This window comes from Mollisia scopiformis (assembly GCF_001500285.1).
Source record: "Mollisia scopiformis unplaced genomic scaffold LY89scaffold_39, whole genome shotgun sequence".
NCBI classification, from domain to species: Eukaryota; Fungi; Ascomycota; class Leotiomycetes; order Helotiales; family Mollisiaceae; genus Mollisia; species Mollisia scopiformis.
In genome coordinates, this window is record NW_017263619.1 from 47,167 (window position 1) to 71,369 (window position 24,203).

Consider the following 24,203-nt stretch of genomic DNA (forward strand, 5'->3'; position numbering starts at 1 on the left):
GGAAATGATAACCAAGCATAGATGAAGGCAGTGTGAACAGCTAGCATTATAATGACAAAATTCTACATGGTAAGATCTTACATTATTCGTTGGGACCCAGTCACTGCATAAAACGAACAATCAGCAACGACAATCAGAAGAGAGGAAGATTGATACGCCTCAAGTGCCGCAATGTGTATCAGAGGAAAATCATTTTTCCTCTTTCCGAGCCTCGGAGTAGTACAATGGTACAAAGAAGTAACACAATATCTCATCCCGCATGTCGGTAATCGAAGAAGGTTTGCTTGGCAGGTACAGTACCCGAGAAATTGGGACGACGGCAGGCACGAAACCCGTGAAAGAATCCAACTCATGAATTCGAAGATGATTCACAGATTAACTATACGAGTACTCTTGTAACTTTGGTATTGGGATTGATCGACTCCGACCTTCCATTACTGTAAATCCTCCGACAGTTCGACCAATGGACAAACAAGACAACCCCTCCTAGCACCACCGTGGAGACAGTATCGCCTGCCGAGGTGCCGTTGGACTTGTGACAAAAGTGACCTGTCATTCGAATAAGCTTATCTTGTCCCATCCCATGAATTGAATAATACGGATACGCGCCAAGACGAAGTTGGAAGGCGCTCAAAAGACAGGTTCGTGGTGTATTTAGATGGAGTCGTTCATTAAGCTTAAAAGGACATCGAACGCCAAGCGGGGTTGGGGAAACGTCGAACTGCACCTCAAACAAACTTCACCTTCTTATCAACAAACAGTCCACCACCTCAACTAAGACGGGTCTGCGCTCGACTCCGAGAATTTCTTTGTTCAATTGTTGGTGTCGCGTTGATCAACCATCAAAGAAATGGAGTTCGTCTTGCGATGCAATGTCTTGAAGTGTCGCAAAGAGCTCAATGTCAGTGCAATTGTCACAACATGCAGGTGAGCATCGAGGCTTCTTGTGCATTCCACTCGCATATTATGGCAGGATGCTAATTTATCTAGTCATGTATTCTGCAGCGATTGTGCCAACCAATGCCAGCTTTCCGGTCAACGCGATGGTCAACAACGTACCTGTCCTGCTTGTGACGCGCAGCTCCCTAATCATGACGACGTAGCTGTCACGGATCTCAACCCTACCGAAGACTACAAAACAAGCGTTCTTAGTGGACTGGGCCCTAACATCATCATGGAGTGTGCTGGCAGGGCTTTGAGTTTCTGGGCCTACCAAAGCACCACTGAGATGTTGGTTCGAGAACCATGCCATCCACCACTTCGCTGACGGATTTGCAGTGTATATCAGGAGTATTTGGCAAAGAATTTGACCGACAAGTTTTCCACTCTAAATGCTCAGATGGATAAGGTTATCCACGATGCCAACAGCGAGATATCCAATCTGCGGAACAAAATTCAAAGTGAGGACAGACATAGCACCTAGATTGAAGCTTGCTAATATGGTCAGATATGCAGGTCGATCAAGATACTCTGCGTCGACGAAACAAAGAACTAGCTCAAGCCTTCCGGGAGAAGAGCAAAAAACAAATGCAGACGCAGGAGCTCTACGACAAGCTGAAGCGCAGATCTCTGCTAGGTCAGGTTCAAGATGCAGCCTCGGATGCTGTAGACCACACTGTTCAAGCATCCGTCATCAGTAGTCGCTTTGTTGACAGGGTAGGAAATCAACCTCAGAACCAGGCTCAACGGCCGACACCACCTCTGTTCCAACATCAATCAGCAAGTTCGATGCAACATCCAGGAGGAGTTGGCGTTGGAGGCACTAACGTAGGCCCTCAAATTGATCATCCTAGAAGAGTGGAAAATGCTTGGGCTGGCTTTAGCAGTCAAGGAAGCAACCCACGTAAGACGAAATGTTCTAGGTCGGCGGGGAAATTCTGACTTGCCACAGAACATCCGCCTGTCCAAACACCATCAACTCATCGTCAGCTCCTTGCCCGGGGAAATATAGCGGCTACTCCTCGACTCGGCCCTTCCAACACTCGTTCCAACACTGCGCCTGGAATGCCTCCACAACAACGGAGTCCGCTTGCAGGCCTGAACGTCAGCAACAGAACCAGTCCTGGCCTTGCAGGATACGGTTTGAGTGCTGGTCTGAGAGTCAGCAACCCTACAGGAACCGCCATTAATGGTGGTTTTGCTAAGCCTATGATCAGATCCAGAGGTTGATATCATGTTTCACTCCTTGTATTACCTGTGCTAACAACACATCAGTTGCACAGCGCTCGGCCTCGGGTCCTCTTGTCAATCGCCCTCCGGCTTTCGGTCCATCTGCAACGCCAAACATGTTCTCAAATGGCACACAATATTACTGATCGTCTGACGCGACTTGCGGAATTTGCTACACATCTTGCTATACCCAACTAATGTCTAGTTAGCTAATAATCACCAGCTCGCTTACTAGAGGCCGAAGATTGAGTTGTTACTTTGTTGTCTGTGTTCTGAGGACAAAGAAAGCCTCTTGACAATGGCATGGTCTTTTGCTTCAAAGGATTTCTAGGTCTAGCTCTCTCGAACAAAGGATCAGAACTGCAAAACAATGACTTTGTTCCCACCTATCACATCGCAGTTCATTAATTACTTAAGTGAGAGATCTCCAAGATATTTCTCCTCAGCATTCTACTATCATTCATTACATCCTACATCCAGTCTCTACTCAAGCAAAAGCCCAGCAACAAACCTTCATCACAATGGCAGGTCAATCTCAAGTGAGAGGTCTCCGACGAGTGAACAAGTCCAGCAATCTCACCGTTGATATTCCGAAATTGTCTTGGGGCAATGCTTTCTTCCAAGCGACTGTAGTTGCCGAGCCGGTCTCTGCAACACAACACAGCCCCTTGGTCTCTTCCATCCATGCTTCATCCACAGAGATCGCACAACAAGCAAATCCACGAGACCACTCCCCAATAAGGATGCATCACTTCGATCCTGTTAGCCGCCAAGACCCGGGCTTGGGGAGTGCAAAGGTAAGTCATCGATATGCGACAGTAATCGATGGCGTTGTGCGCAGTCCAGGCGGTGCATTGCATGCAGTTGGTCAGTTCGCAACGTCTGCTATTACTACAGCCCGTAGTCGTAGCCTCCATCGACCTTCACGATCAAGAGGTAGGTCTTTCTGGACATCTGGAAATCGACCATCGATCTCTGAACCATCACGCCCAAGACTTGTCTCCTCGGTAGCAGATCCCCAAGCGCTGGAACAGCCTTTGGTAAGACATACGTCGCTCACCCTTGAGGGACGAGAGTTCCGAGAGCAGTCAACAACGTCGCTCCCGCGATTAGGGTCTCGACATGATGTTGATACCCCAGATCCACTCCGCTGTCATCCTGCGCAACCTGGCGCCGATGTCAACGAATACGCTCCACCTTCTCCGGTCCACAGCTCGGCCTCGTATCACGCAACATCTCAGTACCTGACAACGAGTCAGCGCTGGAAGCGCAGCTACAACCAAGAACACCGCCTATGCATGGATCTCCAAACCCAACTAGCAACCGCGACCACCGAGCTAGAAAAGTTGCGCCCCGAACTAGAAGCGCAGCGAACTCGAGCCCAACACTTCGAAAACGCAGAAGCAGTCGCTTCAAAGCGATCCATGGCTCCTCTCTTAGCTATGCTCCCTCTCGAGCATTCTGAGAAAATCGCGTTCTTGGTTAAGAGGAACGATGTACTCGAGGAACAGTTCATTATTGCTAACGGTGCGAGGATCAGAGCTGAGGCTATTTCTGCTAAGGAAACGAAGGCTTGTGATTTTCAGATGCAGATTAGTGCGAGCAAGAGTGATCGGATTGATGCCCTGTATCAGCAGCTGGATGAATCGCAGGCCGAGTTGAAGACTTACAAGCAGCGCTGCGAAGACTTGGAAGCTGCTGCGCGGGTTCCTCGTGAAGCTATCGTTGAAGAAGAGCAACGCAACGAACCCTCATTCCCTACCATCAAGATATCCGATATCCCAGTGGAAGAACAACTCAATGGACCCTCTCCGCCTACCACCAATACGGCCGAACTCCCAGCACGCAGTTTCTCCGTAATGATGAGACGAATGGGCCGCACCCAACCAGAGGTAAACAGTTCCTCCAACATCAGTCACCTCCTCCCTGTTCCTTCTACCGTAAGTCGTTCTCCCGACTTCCAACCTCCTGGACTTACCTCCAGAGAGAATAAGCGCGTCTCCCAAGTGGCAGAAATGAAGATCATGCGCGGCTCGTCGCTTCGCTCGTTGTGGCTTCCTCAGCGGGTTTCACTTGCCAGCGAGAGTGGACCGAAGCAGGAAGTTCCTGCTGTTGAGGCTGAGATGGAAACCGAAGAGCCTTGCGCGGCATCGTCGCCCTTCTCCGCGTACGAAGATCCCTTTCCCGAAGATACTGCTCCCATTCAGGTAATCGTGACAGAGCCATTCCCAGCCTACGAGGACCCATATCCTCAATCTTCTACCCTGTACTTCCATCAAAGCGTCTCCCCTTCTAACCAATCCTTCCAGCCTGCCCAAGAAGAGGAAGATGAAACAAGTCTATACAGCACTGAGCCCTTCCCTGCGTACGAAGAACCGTACCCTGCCCATCAGGAATTCGAAATGTTTCTGCAGGCGAGGGAAGAAGAGAACCCGACTCTCCCAGCGCAGACTGAAAGAAGAGGTGAGGATAAGGAGAATGTGGATCCGAATGATTTGGAGAGGTTAAGGAAGTATAGCCAGTATTTCAGTTATGGGTTTAATTGTGGACGGGCGATGGTTAAGGATTGAGTAGGAGGGGGGTAGGAAATGATTAACTCTAGAGGTAAGAATGAAATTGTGAGTCAGGGAGGTAAGAGAAATGGAATGAAATTTAGAGTATGAGATTTTTGTATGTGGTTGTGAGGTTGATTGTGATGCTGGTTGCTTTTCGTTGTTATTGTGAATTCTCGACACTGCCGTTCGTATGCTAAGGCAAGTGGCGCAAGTAGCCAGTATTTCTTCCAGATATCCTGACCTGTGATTTCCCCCTGTGAAGCGGATTATCAAGGTTGTACCTTGATTAGCTGAAATGGCATCTCTTTCCTTGTCGATAGACACTTTGTCTTCAACTCGGTCGTCTCAATATCCCTCACTCTAAGTTACTGTCTTCTTTTTCGCCACCAACAATGAAGCTTTTGATTGGCCATTTTACGTCTCGCAAGTAACGGCAAGTTGATCTTCATCCATATCAAGCTTGCATGTTTCCAAAGAAGACACAGCCTTGCGGCACCTTCGAAGTCACACGTAAATCGCCACCAACCGTCACAACACAAACTCGCAACGGTTCGCGGGAGTTGAAGGAAACTTCCCCTATCTTTGACCTGTCAAGCGAATCATAGTGGGGCAGCCATGCACGTCGTCCTTCCAGAACATTTCCTCTCTTAGCAAGGCTCCCTCAGACAGGTCACAAGCGTGGCTACTGGTTGTGTTTCTGAGGCATTTTGATGGGCTCTCGAAAATGATTCGGAGGCAGAGCGATTATCCTGTTGCCTTGTGGCTGAGGCGCAGCGGTTTCTTGGCGGTGCGCTTCCACGCCCCGTCGTTGTTGCCGAACTTCCAGGGGAGCATTTTAGGGCTCCCCCGAATTGTCCTCTGACCAATGCCATCCAATCGGCGCAACTTTGTTCAACTCGCTTGCTATTTTTTGACTGTCAATCACTTGCTGGCTCTCAGAGATCTCACAACACGTCATGTTCACGCGAAGATATATATCTGACCCGAATGTTTGCTTCTTTTGCGCCATTGCCATGCTGAGCACCACAACGTCGATGGATCGGTAGTGAGAAGCTTCATGGACTTCATGAATTGGGATGATTTTGGATGACGGCGACGAGCGACAGTGAAGAACAAGACAACCGCAGCAGACCGACCGTCGACCTCCAATCATGGTTTATGCGCCTCCATCGTACCAAGCTGCAGCTTATCGACAGCTCTGGGCCATCGTTGCTCCCTATGTTCAAGACGAGGATCTCTACTCCACCTGCTTGGTGTCGAGACAGTTTCACCAAGCTTTCGCTCCAAGATTGTGGGGTTCCCCCGCGTCACGATTTGGTTCTGACAGTGACACCGTCTATTGTAAGCTTTGAGCTATTTCCCCGCAAAAGTCCCTCGCACGCCCTCAAAAGAAGGTTTAATATTCGAAAATGCATCTCACCTGAGACTTCTGTCAGCTTCGGTCTTGCTTTAGTCCGAATCTCGATTATCAGAATACATACTCACGTGATTATCAGTGTCCTTGACACGATTCAAACGACTATTGAATCGAGCACGACTAGAAGTTAGACGTCTAGCCCACACGCTACATATACCACCAGCGGAAACGGAGTTCTATGGCGGCCCTCAAGCTGGTTGGCTTCGAGACATCCTGGACCGACTTCCTGCGTTACAGGCGCTCAATGTATCGAATCTTTCCTTCTTCGACCATCAGTCCCTGCAGACAATCCACAGTGGCTGTCAGACTCACACCAAATATCCGCTCAAACTCCTTGTTGCGTCAGGATGTCTGAATACCACTGCATCCAGCTTGTCAATGGCTCTTTCGCATTTCCCAGAACTCATATACTTGGATTTATCAGGCGCTCAAGGCTCTAGAAATCCATATGTCCTGCGCCAAATTGGAACTCTGCATAATCTCCGAGTTCTCAAATTGCGAAATTGTGGACTAAGAGATGACGATATTGATCACTTGTCATTCACGCCTCGTCTTCGAAGCTTGGATTTAAGCCAAAACTTTCTCACGCAGAGGGGGGTCTACAAACTCTCTACTTTACTCCCGATGCCCGCTCCTCTTAGGAGAGAAACAGTCGACTCTTTGAATCCAGTATCACCATTTGCGAGACGCTATTCGGGCATTCCATTGCCCGCTCGAGTACTTTCGCAAGGGGTCGAGAACTTTGTTGCTGGTCGATTAATGAGAGGCATGGATGGTGATGTTGCTATCGAGGAGGGACTTCCGAAATCATTTTCTCATCTCTACTTGGCATCCAATTATGTCAGTATAGACCATCTAAGCCGGCTTATCGAGCGTCCGGATCTGCAGTATTTAGACGCTGGATCACTCAGTCTCAATCAGAGTCAAGATATGCTCTCCCCAAAATCGGCAGGATCCGGATCGGCTCGATTTTCCAACCCTCCTGAAACCGAAACACTGAGTCCAGCGTTATTTACTCATGCTTTTCGAAATCTAAGATCGCTTCGGCTGCACTACTCTGTCGTCACAAGTAATCCCTTCTCTGGCAAGGAATTGGCAGTTGAAGAGCAGTGTTTCGAACTTCATGGTGAAGATCTACGGTACGAGCTTGATTCTACACAAGTACTGAAACCAGGAACGTTTTTTGAATTGGAAGATACAAGTCAAAACATCACACAAGAGACGGAAAGCCTTCAGGAATCTACCAAAGAAAAGGAAAAGGAGACTGAAACAGAACCTGATGTCGAGAATGGGACTGAGATTCATGCTACATTTGAGTCTCCCGACGACGTAAGGGCAAAAGTTAACCCGACAGCTCCAATGGAAATTAAAGGGTCGAGTAGCGTTGGCCGCGAACAAAATGACGCTCCAGTCAGCCCTATCAACAGGAAAGCGGCGCCCCCTCGGATATCTGTGTCATCGGACTTGAGCCACATGCCAGATGACTTCCTCGTGTCTCCTATCAACTCGGTGCCAGAAGGCCCCGAGAGATTCAGATATAGCTATGCAGCTGCCCCTGAACGACCCTGGCAAGAAGCCTTGAGCCAGCCTAAGCCTACAGCCCCAAAAGATATAATAGAAGAAGTCGTGCAACGAAAGCATCGAATCGAAGCTCGAGAAAGACATCCCGGAAGATTCAAGCCCTCTATGCTCCCGAACCTAAAAGCCCTCACATTAACAGACGTCCCGTCCACAACCCGCCGACGAAACGTCACCGACTCCCTCACAGTTTTCATTCACGAGTGTGCCGAAGAAGAAGAGCTCGCCCGACTCGAAGAAGCCGCAAGACACCACCAAGCTGCGAACACGGTCAACTACGACGGCACGTTCAAACTCGAACGCCTAGTCCTCGAAATGACTTCCCTCGCCGACCCCATCCTCCCATCCCGATCTCCCCATCGCAACAACAACAACACACCGCACAACAAACGGCACAGCTTCACCAAATCCTCGACCGAGGACGCCGACAGCGAAACCTTCATGTCGCACTCCGAAACGGACTTCTCGTTCTTCGGCGAAGACGACGGCGGGCTGCTCGTCTCGGAAGGACGTATCGACGCACCGATGAACTTCGACGAGGGCATGATGCTCGAAGTCGACGATGGACATGTTCTGGATGTCGTGTCTGAGTTGGCGAGTTTTAGAAGGGAGAAGAAGAGGAGGTTTGAGGCTCTGGAAAGGTTTCATGGGGATCGGGTGCAGAAAGCATTGTTGGGGCATTGGAGGGGCGAGATTAAGATCGTTAAAGGTGTTTTGACGGCATGATATGATACCACTGTTGTTATTTATGAAATTTGGATAATCGTTTTTTTATCTAGGTACTTTCGTCCGAATATTTTCTGTGCTCATTCACCTTCCGCTAAAGAAACAAGATTACCTTCCCTCTTTTAGCTTCGCTTCACAACATCTTTTAGATTTCTTGAGCATTATCACTAGCGCCTACTGATCCGCCCTGAAGCTTTCGGGCAAATGATGGTCGCACAGCTTCCGGGTGGATAAACAATGCTTTGCCTTTGGTTTCCGCGAACGAGAGACTTCCAATTCTTACGAAGTCTTTCGATCGCAGTAAAGTTTTGTCAATTTTTCCTATGGCTGCATCGAAACCTTCTAGTCATTTTTCCATTTTTTTCCTCCAAAGATGAGATTTTAGCGAGATATTTAAGAGAGATGTATTTCGATGAGTCCTATTTTCTCTTTGTCATTTAATATCCGCTTCGGCTCAACCCCCCTTCCCCACGGGAACGGCAGAGGCGTCGCGGGGAAAATAGTGGGGTCAGCCTCCACGAAATTCGCTAAGGGAAAGCTAAAACGTAATTTTATCCATCTTTTCCTTCTTGGTTTCTTGGACTTGCTTTAACAGGTTAAATCGCTTCGATTCTGCTTCTTCGCCGTTTCTAGCCGTGCGAAAAATTGAGGGTTAACCTTTGATGTCAGCCCGTGACGAGTTTAGGTTGGTTTGGGTTAGAGTTTTTAGGTGGGAGGTGGACCTTTTATGATGTCGAGGATTCGCACATTAGATTTGACAGTTTGAAGAGAGACAGCGACGAAATGAAGAACGACGAGAATATCATGGGCGGTAAGGAGGAGAATGAATACAAAGGCGAGGAGCAGGGGACGAACCCTGAGTTTAATCTCGCGCGCGGGAATCATCAGTTAGAACGCGGCCTCCAGAGTCGACACATCCAATTCCTCGCCCTAGGTACCTATCCCTCCCATCCCCCTCCTTCTCCCCTCTTGCTCAATAACTAACAAGAGCATCCCAGGCGGAGCAATCGGAACCGGCCTCTTCGTCGGCTCCGGCAGCATCCTCTCAGACAGCGGCCCCGCGCCCCTCTTCCTAGGCTACCTCTCCATGATATTCGTCGTCTGGACCATCATGAACGACCTCGCCGAGATGGTGACCTACCTCCCCATGAAAGGCATCTCGGTCCCCTACTTCGTGGCCCGCTTCGTTGAGCCCTCGCTCGCGTTCGCCGCTGGCTGGAATTACTGGTACGCGTACGCCATGCTGGTCGCGGCCGAGACCAGCGCTGCTGCTATTGTCCTCGATTACTGGAACGCGCCTGTTAATGTCGCGGTCTGGATTACGATGGTGTTGGTCATTATCCTCTTGTTGAATGTGATCGCGGTGTCCTTCTTTGGGGAAGCGGAGTTTTGGTTTGCGAGTATTAAGCTCCTTACCATTCTGGGGCTGATCATCCTGGGCGTGGTGCTGTTCTTTGGAGGCGGTCCGACGCACGATAGGTTGGGGTTTAGGTATTGGGAGCATCCGGGGGCATTCAAGGAGTATCAGACGTCTGGGGCGACGGGACGATTTTTGGCGTACTGGCATGCGTTTGTGAAGGCTGGGTTTGCGTTTATTACGTCGCCGGAACTGATTGCTATTGCAGCGGGCGAGACGGTTGATCCGAGACGCAATATTCCGAAGGCTGCGAAACGGTTTGTTTGGAGGTTGGCGATCTTTTATGGTTTCTCGTCGTTGATTATTGGTGTCATTGTTCCCTCGAATGATAAAGGGTTACTCGGAGCATCGAACGCAAGCGCGAGTCCTTTCGTCCTTGGTATTCAACGAGCTGGCATCCACGGCTTCAACCACGCCATCAACGCAGCGATCCTGACGTCCGCGTGGTCGGCGGGGAACTCCTTCCTCTACTCCGGCTCTCGAGTCCTGTACTCCATGTCCCTATCCAACCAAGCCCCCAAATTCTTCAGCACAACGAATTCTCGCGGCGTCCCCTACGTCGCCATCCTGTTTACCTGGGCCTTTGCCCTCCTCGCTTACCTCAACGTCTCGAACACAGGTGCGACTGTCTTTAACTGGTTCGTCAACATCTCTACGATTAGCGGATTCATCGCCTGGATCGTGGTCATGATCACCTACCTCCGCTTCCGCGCCGCGTTCGAATATAACGGGCTCCTGCACACTTTACCATACCGGACCCCATTCCAGCCCTACGCTACCTACATTACTCTTTTCATCATCTCTATCCTTACTTTGACGAACGGATTTCAGGTCTTCTGGCCGGATAAATTTAATGTTTCGGATTTCTTGGCGGCGTATATCACGCTGCCCATCTTCTTGGTGCTGTATCTGGGGCACAAGGTGTGGTGTAGGACGCCGTGGGCGATTCGGGTCGAGGATGTGGATGTGTTGACCGGGAAGAAGGAGATGGATGAGTTGGCTGAGATGGAGGTGGAGAGGGTGCCAAGGAATTGGGTGCAGAGGGTTTGGTTTTGGGTTGCTTGATTTCCTTGAGGTGTAGAAGCTTGCAAGTTAAGGTGGCTTGATGAAAAGACTGTCGGAAATGATAGACTCGAGCCTCTCGGTATCGGCCGGCACTAGGTAGACAAAAACATAGATAAAAAAGAATAAAACGAACAGAAATATAAATATGCGCTTGAAAGTTATACCTTTTTCTGAAGATACCGGGACGATCCATCAATAAACTCATATCGAACAGATGAAAAAATTCCAACAAGATACTTCTCCCACACCCCACTGTCGACTTTCTCGACATAACCTTGTACAGCAGCCCCAAAATCTCCCGCCCCATCCAAACCAGAAGAAATCGTAATCCAGATATCCGGATTCAGTTCAGCGAGTCTCGCCTTCGCAGTCTCTTCCGCTTTCTCAATAATCTTAACCAACACCGGATCCGTCGGCATAACAGCAGGTCGAGGAGGAACCTTCTTCGTCACATACCACCCTCCCACCAACCCACTCTTCTCCACCTCCCTTTCAAACCTCTCTTTCCCCTCTTTATCCACATGAAAAGCGTCCACAGACCAAATGTCCGTTTCAAAATCGATCTCACTAGCATCCATAAAGCAGAAATACACCGAAACCAGCGACACATGAGCGGTCAGCACTCTCAGCAATCTCGGGGTAACGCCTCGGATATCCAGATCATCGTGTCCGTCGATAGAGGTCCAGCATCCCAGGAAGAGGAGTTGGTTGGGGATGTTGCGCGATTTGCGGATCTGGAAGGTGAGGGCTTGGATGCCGGAGGCGAGTTGGGAGAGGATCCATTGCAGGTCGTTGATGAGATTGGGGTCGGTGAAGGATTTGCCAGCAGGAGGGGAGACGATGAAGAGCTCGAGGAAATTGGTGCTCGTGATGGAAGGGTTGTGAGGGCTGAGGAGAAAGATAGCTACTGGTTGATTAGATAGGAGGGAAGAATGTGAATTTCAGTTTGAAAGAAAGGATAGTATCAGAATTTGATATATGCGATGAAATCTTCCATAAGCACTACTTAGGTATACAACGTCCCGCGAGACCGAATCAGCACTTGCGCAGGTACGAAAACACAAAATGATGAATAAGAAAAAGAAGATGCACCTCCCGTGTTTCTTCAGCGGAACCCCTTTCCCGTCTAGGCCACACCACGCTACCGACCCCTGTCGCGGCTTCACTATATTGGCCGACTGCCGAGACACGGCTCACTTCCAATGGATGTTGTGGAGGACAGACACCAGCTGATAAGTTTCACTTCTCTTCTGAACATTTCTCGCTCTCTCTCTCTCTCTCTCCAGTGTACATATTCGGCCTTGCGACTCATTCGTTGTGAATATTTCGTTGATTCATCGTGGATCTGGAGACGAACGAGTGACTGCAGATCCGGGGCGCAGACAGCGACGTGGGTTGCGCGCACGTGGAAGCAAGGTCAAGGCTCGGGTGGTGGTTCCACAGCAGGGCAGGGCATGGATCAGGTCATGGATCACGATGGGCCGGATGCGAAGGTTTTGGATGTGAGTTCTTCTTTTCATGTATAGCTTTTTGTCTGAGGGATATACTTCGAGATGTCGAAGAAAGTCTTCATATTTGTTTGGATCGTTCAGGGCGGGGGTAAAGTTGTGTCGAGACCAAGTCAAGATGTCTCAGCTTCCCTAGAATGCTTGTTGTTTTTCTGGGGATGTTTGATTGAAGATATCGTTTTTACTTGCTGATTTGCTTACGATCAAGGTGGACTCTCAACCTAGCGACTCCGATTCAGCATTGGGAGCGTCACTGGTGTAAGCATCTCCTCTCTTCCGCCCAAAGATCAGGCTCCTAATAACGAGTAGATCCGACACCTCATCTATGCGGTCATCTCTATATGAAGCCGTAGAAGAAAATGGCCGTACCTACCACAAGTACAAGTCAGGAAGTAAGTACTTACCATCTCTCGTCGAACCAATCATTGACCATAAACAGACTACCAACTTCCCAACGATGAGATGGAACAGAATCGACTTGGTCAGTCTTCAATCCAGATCTATTGAATTATACTGATGGCCAAGATCTACAACATCATCTCTTTCACTTAACATTCGATGGTAAACTCGCTCTTGCGCCCATTTCCAATCCTCACGTGGTGCTAGATATGGGCACGGGAACTGGTATCTGGGCAATGGAATATGGTTGTTCTCTATTACTACCCCATCATTCTTGTTTCTAACGGCTTCAGCAACTCAAAATCCATCAGCAAGTGTCCTCGGAACAGACCTAAGTGCCATCCAGCCCCAATAGTACTTTCATCTCCTCTCTCCTCTTCAAAAGATAGCAGGGCCTAACAATCCCAAGCGTCCCCCCAAACTGCCGTTTCGAAGTCGACGACGCAGAAGACGAATGGACCTACTCCTCCAAATTCGACTACATCCACGGTCGTGCCATGTTCTCCTGCTTCAAAGACCCCTCCTCCGTCTTCAAAAAAGCCTACGTACCCTTTCCCCTCCCTCCCTCCTCTCCTGCCTAATCAAAACTAACCATTGAATCCAAAGGACGCACTACAACCAGGCGGCTGGTTCGAGATGCAAGATGTCTACTTCCGACCCCACGCCAACGATGACACGGTCAAGGGTACCCGTCTCGAAGCCTGGAACGCGAAAGTCGTCGAGGGCGCGAAGAGCTTTGGGAAGGATTGGTGGTGTACGCCGAATTATGCCAAAGTACCTTTTCCCCCCACCCCCTTTTCCCTCTCCCCTCCTCTTTCTCCCCCTCCTCTCTTTTTAACTAACCTCCCCAAAACAGTGGTTCCAAGAAGCAGGCTTCCACACAATAACCGAGCGCCAATTCGCCTGGCCAGGCAACAGCTGGCCGAAAGGCAAGAAGCAAAAGGAGATGGGGATGACGATGCTGGCGAACGGGCTGGAGGGACTATCTGCGGTTAGTTTGGCGGTGTTGACGCGGGCGTTTGGGATGAGTGTCGCGGAGGTGGAGGAGATGTTGGAGGGGGTTAGGGCCGATATGAAGGATCGGCGGATTCATGCTTTTTATCCTGTGTGAGTGGACTGAAAGGGGAGAGGGGAGCGAGAGGAGAGGAGGAAGAGAGGACAGGAGAGGCTAATCGTGTGTTAGGTATGTTGTTTATGGGAGGAAACCGTTGGAGAAGGAGGGGTAGGTGGGTAGGTGGTGGTTGAGATGTGGTGGAGGATGATGGGGTGGGGTTGTAAATGGACAGGTTGAGTGATTTACATACATCCCTTTCTTTAGTTTTCTGGAGGGGCGCTTAGCACAGACATGCGAGAAAAAAATCGTTGAATCTCATCTTACATCTCTCTACCGCAAATTAAGAGTCCGAAACCTATTTCATAAACTCCTACAACCCACATTAACACCTCCTCTACTCACTATTCACTCACAAATTCAGAGATCTTCCCACCCCTCACCAGGCCTCCTCCCTCTCCCTCCCCCCGGCCCCCCACCCCCACCAAAATCCCAATACCCCCTCCTACTCCTCAAATCATCGAAACCCCTACACCCAGGCTTCTCATGATCCTCCGGCGCGCCCCACGGCCAGATGGCCACAAAACAGACCTCATCCCACGCACACTTCCCACACTCCAACCAGACCGGCCAATCGAGGTACTCGATCAAGTCGTTAACCGCCTGATTCACCTTCTCTACCGCTTCAGTGCTTTCGGACAGTAGGATCGTGCGGACTTCGAATAGGGTCGAGCAGATCTGGCGGGATACGGCGGAGAGAGAGGCGTGGATGAGGTGGTCTGCGATTGTGGCTGGGATGGCTGGGGTTAGGTATATATTTGTGCATTTCTCGATGGCGGTCGAGATAGTGGGGTTCGTGTAGTCGATGTAGACATTTAGCAGGAAATTGATTTCTGAGAGCATGGTGCTATTGGTGAGGTTGTTGGAGGCGAGGAATTGGAGACGGTCGGAGTAGCGGGTTATGATCATGTCTGTGATGCCTTGCCAGTCAATGACAGTATGTTGGGAATTGGTAGGAGAGAAGAGAGAGATGACGTCGGATTTTATGTGTTCGCGCTCGGAGGGGTTGGTGGAGGTTAGGCGTGGGAGGTCGGCTTTCTTGGGGTCGGGGTTCGTGAGGTTGAGGTTGTAGAAGAAGGCTGATACCATGGAGGAATAGTCAACTGCTACTCGACCTCCGCCGATTCCATGATATCGTGCTGCTACACCACGCACGTATTCAAATTGAGCCATCTCAGACATTCCTGGTCCTGGTCCTCTATTCTGATCGGGTCGTGAAAAGGCACTGACGAATTCGAGACCGTCTGTGAAGTTGCAGAGAATGAGTTCGAAACCAGCTTCCATGCGAATAAATCCTTCGATGCCGGCTTCGGCGCCGATGGCACAGAGGACTTGAGCTCGTCCGTAGTCTCCATTCGGGTTTGAGCCTGGCGATTTGGATGGGTCGCCTAGGACGAGATCCTGGGTATCGAGTGTGCCCATCGAGGTCTTGCCCGCAGACATACCGTCGAGGTATAGAAGCTTTGTCAGAGCTCGAGAGGTACGGTATGTGTGTAGGTAACCATGCTGTTCTAAATTCTCATCTGCGGCATTGCTATCCTCCTCCATGAATGTAAAGGGAGGCGGTGGCGCTCCATTTCCAGGTTCGCCCCCTCCAGGAGGTCCTTCACCTGGTGGTCTTCTACCAGGGCCTCTGCCAGGTCCACCTCTCCGTCCCCGAGCAAACATCTCCGCATGCTCAATCTCGAATGCCAACCATTCCATAGTCTTCACTGGTTCCTTTGAACCTGTGCCGTGATATAGGAGAGTATTATTCGGAATCGTAGCCGCGAAATAGGACATGCCATTGTGCTTCAACGAAGAATCCCATTGCCGCATAGCCCCATGAATGGCATTGAAGACATGCTGAGCATTTTCGCATGCGTACTTCGGAGAGGGGCCATTATCGTTTGCGACAGACTCTTCGAGGGGAGATTGTGAGGACGGTAGGCATGAGGCTGAGGATAAGAGGATCGAAGCTGTGAAGATGTTGGTGAACAACATCTTGGCTAAGATCAAAAATTATAATATGAGGATAGGAGTGAAGCTGGGCTCACAATGAGCCTCTATATAGAGCTCTACATTGTCTCAAAAGAGCGCACGCCAGCTTTGGGGAGCTGACGACGCATGGGGACGCTTATCGCGACCCTGCTGAAGATTGGAGCTGAGGTGGACGAATGAAACTAGTTTCTAGGGCCCCACTAAAGATCCGCTGATAAGATTAGATCTAGATCATGAAACCCTGAGTAATCATGGCAAAACGACGTCTCTATATCTCTTTGATTCTCAAGTCCTTGTCGATAACCTATTCAGGGTCTTCATGCTTGGCCAGACTCTGAAGTACTACTTCGCATCTGTCTCGCCGAGTGTGGAGGGCCTCCATCGACGCCTTGTTTTCGCTTGCAATCTCACACCGATGAGAGTCGAGGGCCTCCAGCAACGACAGAAGCTGGGTCCCCACAACAAAGGAAGAATGCAAACAAAATGATGAGCTGATATTAGAACATGGAACTGCTTTCTTCCCTCTCAAATGCTAAGGTTCTCCTCTCCTCCGAAGCAAATGTCAATCAAAATGCGCGATGAGGACAATCAAAGGAATTACCAGCCTTGTAGAATTGTCGAGAATATGCAGAAAGGCCATGAAAGTTAATATCTCTGACTCCTGCGCTATTGATTACGTTTTAGACTTGCAGCTTCCCATTTGTCTCAAAACTTGTGGGGTTTCTTTTCCCATGCACTCAGCCGCAGGTGGTGCCTGTCTGCCTTGCCCAATGGCGCAGGTTCACATTCTAGGACAAACCAATCTCAAACGAATTTTCATGCCTTTTTGGTTACTTCTTTACTTCTATTAGATCAAAACGGCGTGACTCACGCGAAGCAGAACACTGCCTAATGTGTACTTAAAGGTTCTCTTCATCTTCCTCCAGCTTTCTTGCTCATTCTCAACTTCAGAGCTTCAACCTATACCCAGCAAGCAACTTTTCAGCTCCACACTCGCTCTCTGTAATACTTCTTCAACTTCTTCACAAAATCAATCATCACGAACTCGACTTCTTCGGCAGGACCTTCGAAGTCATACTCGCCCACCTTCCTTCCATCATGGCTAGCGACCTGAAGCGACGTCTCTTGCAAGACGTTGCTGAGCTTCAAAACAACCCATACCCCAAAATCACACTACATGTCCAGGATGACGATGTCACACAAGTCTGCCTTGTCCTTGAGCCGGATGGGTATCAATCCATGCACCTGACTGTTTACTTCCCAGACGATTACCCTCTTCGCCCTCCCAGGGTACAGATGAACTCGGACGTCCAGCATCCTAACATCTACGACGATTATATCTGTGCCTCAGTCTTGAATACCGAAGAAGACTACACTCCAGCCTATACATTGAAGAGTCTCGCCATTCAGCTCTTGAGCTTCTTCAGTAGCACAAGTATCGAGCAAGTTCATGGCAGTGTCGTCAAGCTTGATAGATTTCGCGATCTTCAGTCTTACACTCATGGATGCACATACCTGTGCTCTAAATGTGGCCACGGAACTGCTGGGTACGGAGCCGCACCTCGTCCCACACCTTCTCCTGCAAGCATTCCTGCAATGTACGGTGAAGGCTCGGATTTCAATTGGCCATCTCCACAACAGGCAGCACGTACAAAACGCAGGGCTCCTGAGATAAATGGTGCCAGCCCGACAGCAAACCCGACCTTGATTCGATACACAACTTCACAGGACGGCCCAGTCTCAGATTCAAATGTAGCATCTCCAACGAATCTAACGACTATCGAAAACCTTGCTAACGAGCTTCTTGTCTTGATCTTGGACCACCTGGACATAGAGGATTTAATGCGTTTCGCTCAATCCTGGCCCCAAATCGGAAAAGTCATAACAGAATTCGATGTAATCCAACAACGTGAATTACAATGCTTCTTGCTAAAGAAGGATTACACGTCAGTGAATCTCGGCATTGGAGTCGACTACCACGGAACGAGCAAGAAGATTGAGTCCGAATTCGATATCTTATCATACGAAGCCTTTCACACCCACCAAATACGTCGCTCTATACAAGGCGTGACATTTACCCACTGGCTACCGCTAGCTATCAGTCCAGGTCATTGGAGCAGAGTTCTACCAGATGTCTACAGTACTCTGATAGAGTTAGGAGCGGCTGCAAACATGGGAAATGTCAAACCAGTCGAAGTTATCTACCGTTTCATGAACGATGTTGTTGTCAAGTTCAACGATCAGGTCGAGTTCAGCGAAACCGCAACATCATCATGGCATCAATACGAACAACTACTTAAGGCCAAGTCTACTTTAACTCATGCGTCTGAAAAGGCAATCCAGTCATACTTTCACCTTTTCCATCTTCTACTCTGCCTTGCGACTGAAGATCCCAGTATTGTTGAGGCTGCCGACAAGGCCCTCCTCGCCTTTGCGGATGGGAATGTCTCCAAGACCACATGTCCTAATCTCGGCGATCTCCTCGTTGCTTCTCTGATTAGCACTGTCGACATGACTGAGCCGTTGCTGAAGTCCATCCTCAAAGAAGCCATTGTCAGAAATGTGGTCTGGATGTTCAAGAACAATGCGCCAGAACTCTCTTACATGGAACCATCTGCAGTCTCCGAATACCGACTCCTGACGACCTTCCGGGCAACCAAGACCAGCTATCGCATCCTCATGTTCCAGAACCTCTTTCGACGAACCGCCGTCACTTCTCCTCGTAAAAGCCTCTCCCAACTGCGAGACGAAGTCTTTAAGCGCCATGGTGCACCTCCTCCCAAATCGGCCAAGAAGTTGGCAGATGCGATCAAGAGGATCCATCAGGTTGACAACTTCCCAGATTGCTTTGAGGAGATGGAAATCATCAAGCCGACGGAGGCGCAATTTACTTTTCTGCTGCGGAAATCTATCAGAGCTAGCGAAGAGAGAGGATATCATCACATGCCACTGAGTCAAGGTCAGGCTTTGTATCTGAGGCAGACCAAGGAGCCTTATGTTGAGGTGGCGGTGGGAGTTGTTCCTCGGCAGATGATGGGCTCTTCGAGGATTGATTTCTTCCCGAGGAAAGGTGGTGCCGGTGCTAAATGGCGCAGTGGTGGTCGAGGAGGCCGTGGCTCAGATGATCGTGGCCGCGGTTCGGACAGTCGAGGTCGTGCTCGTGGTGGGAGAGGAACCTGGCGGGGTAGAGGCCGTGGGGGAACATAGGGGTGTCACAATGAGCGGCTCAGATATACCAGGACCTCTACAACGCAGCAGTGACTACTTGGGACACAGGGGTAAATATGGTATGGGATCAAAAGATCACATTGTTCCAGGAACTTCGTCCAGATTGGATATCTGGAAAGATAAGCCTGAATTTCAAGAATGAATACAAATTCCGAAATTAGCTAGAATGGCACCAAATCCTCAAACTTGCTTCACCATTCAATCGTTCCACCAGTGACTTTCACTTAACCTTACTTTCGACATGATTCCTATTCACTAAAAATATCAGCCTTCTTTACTACATTCGTGCTTTTGAAAAACAGTACACCCTTACCATGTCCCACACTCCCCGCACAACTCTCGACCCACTGGCAAGCACGATTAAGCTTTCCGAACGTATCCATCACATTCAATATACCTGCCTTGTCACTCCGATAGTAGATCACAAGCAGTCGTCCCAAATGCTAATGGATATTCAACAAGGTCTAAAACTTTCCATCACTCTACTCTATTATAAAATTTCTCGTTGAAAGGACTTTACAAGTATTATATCCCGAGTGGTCGACCATAACATGCACACAAAGACTCCACTCAACTCTGCAAAATAGTCGCTGGTTGTGGCACCTTCAAATCGATCAAATAATTATTGATCGCAAAGTGCGTATCACCCATAGAATACCAACTTGTGTGCCCACTCCCATTGCGACTCAGTAACACCGCATTCCGTTCCCCAAACTGTCGCTGCAGATTGACCGAGAACGGATACGCCGTCTCGGGGTCATAGAACGCATTGACGAGCAACACAGGCGTCTTCAACGTCAAGTTTTGGAAAGTCGGTGCAATCGAGTGAGCGGGATTAACAACTGGTGCGGGCCAGTTCATGCAGCGAACCTGGAGACGCCAGAATTCTCCCTGCCCGCGGGTGTGCGGTGAGATGATATTGGCGAAGATCATTTCGGTCTGGAATTCGGGCCAAGAGAGACTTTGGTGGTGCCAGTCTTGACATATAACTGCTGTGTATGGATAATCGCTAGAGATGGGAGAAGTGGTATTAGCTGTGGCAAAAAAGCTGGCGTCGTTTCCCTCGAAGGCTAACTGTAGCAATAAGGACATGTCGGCTAAGCCTGGGACCCCGAGACCGTTGTCGGGTCTATTAACAATTAGGAGCTCTTGGAGGAATGTCAGGATGTCGTAGCCGCTCGCGGTTGAGGCACAAGGGTAGAAGTCAAAAGAGGCATTGCTGCATTGCGGGGCTGGGATCGGGTTTTGGTTGGCGGCTGTGATGTAGTTGTCGAACTTGGTGGGGAAATCTGTTGTGTTGTGAAAGGCGCAAGAGCTGTTTCTTGCGCACCACAGGAAGAATTGGTCGAGAGTGTCTTCATATCCGCCGCTTTCAGTCTCGAGCATATAGACCTCTTCCTGGGTGTGATCAAGAACCGCATCAAGTACCATCGCGCGGATGTCGTTTGGAAAAAGCTCAGCATACTGCAGTCCGACTTGAGTTCCATACGAGAAACCTAAGAAAGTCATTGGTTCATCTCCCAAGGCAATACGGATAGCTTCGAAGTCTCTCGCAACACTCAAGGTATCAACATGATTGAGCCTTTCTCCCGATTTCTCAGCACAACTTTCACCAGCAGCCTTCCAGGCATTGACCAGTTCGTTGTATGACTCCTCATCCTCAGGAAACAGCGAAGTTTGCGAAGCAGTGGTCCACAAATCAGGATCGCACTCAAGCGGGCTACTAGACGCAACACCACGAGGATCAGGACCCACGATATCAAAATACTGGTGTAATTGACTGGATCGCCAATACTGGCCCGTAACAGTAAGACCCAGGTCCCCTTTGCCGTTTGCTTGTATATCAGCACCGCCAGGACCGCCTGGGTTCGTCATCAGGTAGCCAATTCGCTGACTTGCGTTGGCTGCTGGGATCATGCCGATTCCGAGGTTGATTTGGGGACCCCAGGGCTTGCTCCAATCGAGCGGGATGGAGAAGTTGGCGCATTTGAGCGCGATAGAGGGGTCGGGTGAGCAATCCGTCCATGAGATCGTCGAGGTGGTGGTATTTCCCGTGACTGGGTTTGGTGCTACGGTCACAGAGTGTGTCAAAGATCCCGTGGCGAGAAACAGGAATTGGAGGATGTTCAGAGAGCGTGCCATGTTGATGTGATGTGGGTAGGTATTGTAGTGCTTTGAGAGGTTGATTTGGTCTTGAGTGTGATCTGAAACTGGATCAAGTGGTTCTGAGCATTCTTTTATAGCAGTCGGCTTCAAGGTCGCCTTTTTAAGATGGAGAGAAGTAGCAAGGCAATTCCTTCGACGTATTCCTGTGCCGCGAGCTGACAAGGCCTCGTATACGCTCTACGTTCGTATCAAATGTGAGATCACTCGGCTATGCGAGTGTCAGTTAATGAAGTTCGGAAAAGAAGGGCTTCCCAGTGGACTACAACTCGCATCCCTAGACATTGCCAGTTCAAAGCAACTATTTCAGTAAGAGTATTCTCTTGACCTAAATTTTTCAGCAGGATTCAAGGCCACTTGACTTGCTCCGAATCTTGTCGGAATTTAGTGTAGGATTCGAACATCAATCTTTATGCGAATATTTCAAGAATTCTTCTAAAGCTTGAGCATCCACTTGGGGCAAGTCCGAACCAAGTATTGAGTTGAATAGAACTTCACAAATGAGGCCACTCGGTTTCTGGCGATGCACGCTCACACGATTTTCCTAGGCATGGAAAAAAAATTCCTTATACTGGTGTAAGCCAAGTAACGAACATGGGGACAAAAGTCCGTGCGTTCAGGGCATCAGAATCATGAATTTTATTAATTAATTAGCTGTAGACCAGCCACATCGCTTAATTAAGTCGTGTACCCAGAAGTCCTGCTGCTCAATAAGCCCATTGATCCATTCCTGAGGAATTTTGTCCCATTCTTCTAATACTGCTACAACCATTTGAACCTCAGTTGTTGGCTGCCTTAGGCGCCTATGGAGAGCTTGTTTTATTCTCCTCCAGCACTTCTCAATAGGATTCATATCAGGGCTAACTGCAGGATGGGGGAATAGAGTAATACCCATAGAAGTACGCCAAGTAGCACAAATATTGCTAGTAGTCTTGTGGCCGTGAGCAGAGTTGCCGTCTTCCATGAACTGAGGGGTCTTCCCAGGCCCCAAAACAGCCGCAAAAGCAGCTAAAAAATCCTGAATATAAGGCTTGAGTACTTGACCAAGGTAATCAGTTTGTGTAAATGCCCCACTCTTCCCAGTTCCATGAATGTTGATCAATGGACTTTTGTATCCGTAGCCTACAGCACCAAAGAAGTGTACAGGAATAGTGCCACCTCTATGCATTTGGAATTGAATGCAGTCAGGATGACAGCGTTCCTTCTTATTCCTAATACACCTCTGCTTGCATTTCTTCCCTCCAACTTGAAATGTGACCTCATCTGAGTACAGTATCTGACTCCATTCCCAAATAGTCCAAAACATGTGTGCTATCCCCCACAGCCACCGCGCATTGGCTTGGGTCTTAGTGAGGTAGGGCTTTTGGCAGCAGATACAAGAGTAGTATCCAGCTTCTTTGCAGCGGCGTTTGAGGGTCTTGACAGAGCAAGAGAGTTGCAATTCATCGTGTATTTGGATCCAATTCAGCACTCTAGTTGCATGGTCGGTGCAAATATACTCAATAATATCTCTAACCTCCTGTTCATTGAGGGATTCTCTGGGTCTCCCTGTGCGTGTAGGGCGCGCTCTTTCAGGCACATCGTATAGTAGGATCTTCCTAACTGTGCTGTCTCCTAGGTGGTAGTAGCCCTGGAGCTGTTGCAGGCCTATTTTAGCGAATTTGAAGAGCCGGCGTATGCCCTCTTTGTGCTTGGTTCTGATCTCTGCACCTGGGAGACGTGGAGACATAGGTGGAGTGGTAAAAGGATCCATAATGGTGGAGTTGTTGATAGTTTAGTCCTAATGTGAAGAGTTTTAATTTCGAGGTTCTACAGCCTGAACGCACGGACTTTTGTCCCCATGTTCGTAAGTAAGAGGCGCAAGATCCCACTAATCTCCAGTGATCCCTCAACTCAAATCTGACGTTCGTCGATTGCTAATAACCAACCAAAGCCCCTGTTTTTCCGAGCTCACCTGCGGCGGCTAAGCGAGCTTCCCCTTTCAGTATGGAGCACGCAAATGATCTCAACAACAGACAGCTGTACTAATTAGGAATTTAAGGTGGATACTATACGCCAGAGACACATTGAGAGTGCAGCTAGGAGATTATTTCAATGCGTGATGCACGAGAATGCGAAAGGCTCTGTGCATGTGTCAGTCACGTGAATAGGCGACAGATGAATTTGAGAGGGCTCGAATATCGGGAGCCATCAATTCTATATTCGTTTATTATTACCAAATAACAATACGAATGAGAAACAACAGAAATAGTCAAACGTACACTTTGAATTTAAGGAATAAAAAAGCGAAACCTTTAGAAAACTATGAAGTTTAGATACAAGAATTGAAAAGAAGAGGTGCTCGGGCGGACTTTCGGGGTTCGAAACAGCCCACTATTCAAAATCAAAGCATGGAAAAATGGGAAAGGATGAAATAGCCATTAGAGTGAGAGTCATTCGTCCTTTTAAATAAGAGGTCGAAAAGGCTTCCACGCCTGCGGATAAAAGGTAAGGAGGTACTCTGTTCCTCTGCAGCCGAATGCATCCCCTTAACTGTTGTCAATAAGGCTTGGCCACTTCCGCAGATCAAACTCAAATAGTAAGTAAATCACAGTTAGTTTCTAGTAGAAAAGGAGTAAGGACTTCACAGATGAACGAGCAGTTGTCAGCTGAGGGTTCGTGGCGCCTGAGCAGTGCAACCTGCACAAACAACGCGCCAACTAGGACACTGTTGTAAGTATCAATTTAGCCAAAAGGCTGGATTTCCAGCACCAGTTAAACTTTCCAATTTGGTCGAACTATTGAATGTCACTCAATCTTACTTGTATAAGTGAACTGGACTGCCTGGTGGGTTTTCTCCCAAGAAAATCTAGATGACTTGTTAGATCCATATATACCTTTCAGCTTC

At 49.0% G+C, this 24,203-nt stretch overlaps 8 protein-coding genes across 8 annotated transcripts; 6 read left to right on the forward strand and 2 right to left on the reverse strand.

Moving 5' to 3' along the window:
• Positions 1-665: 665 nt before the first annotated feature.
• LY89DRAFT_767219 (uncharacterized protein) lies at positions 666-2,148 on the forward strand. Its single transcript, XM_018221750.1, has 5 exons — positions 666-927; positions 991-1,230; positions 1,279-1,400; positions 1,448-1,855; positions 1,892-2,148. Coding segments are annotated over exons 1-5 (849 nt in total). The 5' UTR covers positions 666-850; the 3' UTR covers positions 1,894-2,148.
• A 542-nt stretch (positions 2,149-2,690) lies between these two features.
• LY89DRAFT_678223 (uncharacterized protein) lies at positions 2,691-4,739 on the forward strand (the record flags this gene model as incomplete). The annotated part of the gene is made up of 1 exon (XM_018213731.1): positions 2,691-4,739. The coding sequence occupies one exon, from the start codon at positions 2,691-2,693 to the stop codon at positions 4,737-4,739; it is 2,049 nt and encodes a 682-aa protein (XP_018061288.1).
• Positions 4,740-5,619: 880 nt separating this feature from the next.
• LY89DRAFT_661060 (uncharacterized protein) lies at positions 5,620-8,445 on the forward strand (the record flags this gene model as incomplete). Its single annotated transcript, XM_018212583.1, has 3 exons — positions 5,620-6,065; positions 6,221-7,551; positions 7,729-8,445. The coding sequence occupies exons 1-3, from the start codon at positions 5,876-5,878 to the stop codon at positions 8,443-8,445; spliced, it is 2,238 nt and encodes a 745-aa protein (XP_018061289.1). The 5' UTR covers positions 5,620-5,875.
• Positions 8,446-9,249: 804 nt separating this feature from the next.
• LY89DRAFT_602348 (amino acid permease) lies at positions 9,250-10,927 on the forward strand (the record flags this gene model as incomplete). The annotated part of the gene is made up of 2 exons (XM_018210242.1): positions 9,250-9,379; positions 9,444-10,927. 2 exons carry the CDS (start codon positions 9,250-9,252, stop codon positions 10,925-10,927), a joined length of 1,614 nt encoding a protein of 537 aa, XP_018061290.1.
• A 1,255-nt stretch (positions 10,928-12,182) lies between these two features.
• LY89DRAFT_661066 (S-adenosyl-L-methionine-dependent methyltransferase) lies at positions 12,183-14,058 on the forward strand. The gene is made up of 9 exons (XM_018212584.1): positions 12,183-12,429; positions 12,644-12,693; positions 12,745-12,827; positions 12,875-12,916; positions 12,961-13,080; positions 13,128-13,188; positions 13,244-13,379; positions 13,441-13,608; positions 13,691-14,058. The coding sequence occupies exons 1-9, from the start codon at positions 12,382-12,384 to the stop codon at positions 13,943-13,945; spliced, it is 963 nt and encodes a 320-aa protein (XP_018061291.1). The 5' UTR covers positions 12,183-12,381; the 3' UTR covers positions 13,946-14,058.
• Positions 14,059-14,208: 150 nt separating this feature from the next.
• Positions 14,209-16,067, reverse strand: LY89DRAFT_712269 (uncharacterized protein; the record flags this gene model as incomplete). The annotated part of the gene is made up of 2 exons (XM_018217966.1): positions 14,371-16,067; positions 14,209-14,258 (listed from the first exon to the last, which is right to left on the reverse strand). Exons 1-2 carry the CDS (start codon positions 15,926-15,928, stop codon positions 14,209-14,211), a joined length of 1,608 nt encoding a protein of 535 aa, XP_018061292.1. The 5' UTR covers positions 15,929-16,067.
• Positions 16,068-17,026: 959 nt separating this feature from the next.
• On the forward strand, positions 17,027-18,706 carry LY89DRAFT_555345 (uncharacterized protein; the record flags this gene model as incomplete). The annotated part of the gene is made up of 2 exons (XM_018208359.1): positions 17,027-17,528; positions 17,664-18,706. Coding segments are annotated over 2 exons (1,545 nt in total), but the record flags the coding sequence as incomplete, so codon positions are not given.
• Positions 18,707-19,723: 1,017 nt separating this feature from the next.
• Positions 19,724-21,295, reverse strand: LY89DRAFT_767255 (alpha/beta-hydrolase; the record flags this gene model as incomplete). The annotated part of the gene is made up of 1 exon (XM_018221751.1): positions 19,724-21,295. One exon carries the CDS (start codon positions 21,293-21,295, stop codon positions 19,724-19,726), a length of 1,572 nt encoding a protein of 523 aa, XP_018061294.1.
• Between the last annotated feature and the right edge of the window lie 2,908 nt (positions 21,296-24,203).

What these genes read in the sequence shown, in the direction of transcription:
- LY89DRAFT_767219 (XM_018221750.1), top strand. Translation starts at nt 851, where the DNA reads ATGGAGTTCGTCTTGCGATGCAATGTCTTGAAGTGTCGCAAAGAGCTC. An exon ending in GCAATTGTCACAACATGCAG is followed by an intron (nt 928 to 990) that starts GTGAGCATCGAG and finishes TAATTTATCTAG; the next exon opens with TCATGTATTCTGCAGCGATT. An exon ending in TACCAAAGCACCACTGAGAT is followed by an intron (nt 1,231 to 1,278) that starts GTTGGTTCGAGA and finishes ACGGATTTGCAG; the next exon opens with TGTATATCAGGAGTATTTGG.
- LY89DRAFT_661066 (XM_018212584.1), top strand. Translation starts at nt 12,382, where the DNA reads ATGGATCAGGTCATGGATCACGATGGGCCGGATGCGAAGGTTTTGGAT. An exon ending in CGGATGCGAAGGTTTTGGAT is followed by an intron (nt 12,430 to 12,643) that starts GTGAGTTCTTCT and finishes CTTACGATCAAG; the next exon opens with GTGGACTCTCAACCTAGCGA. An exon ending in GCATTGGGAGCGTCACTGGT is followed by an intron (nt 12,694 to 12,744) that starts GTAAGCATCTCC and finishes AATAACGAGTAG; the next exon opens with ATCCGACACCTCATCTATGC.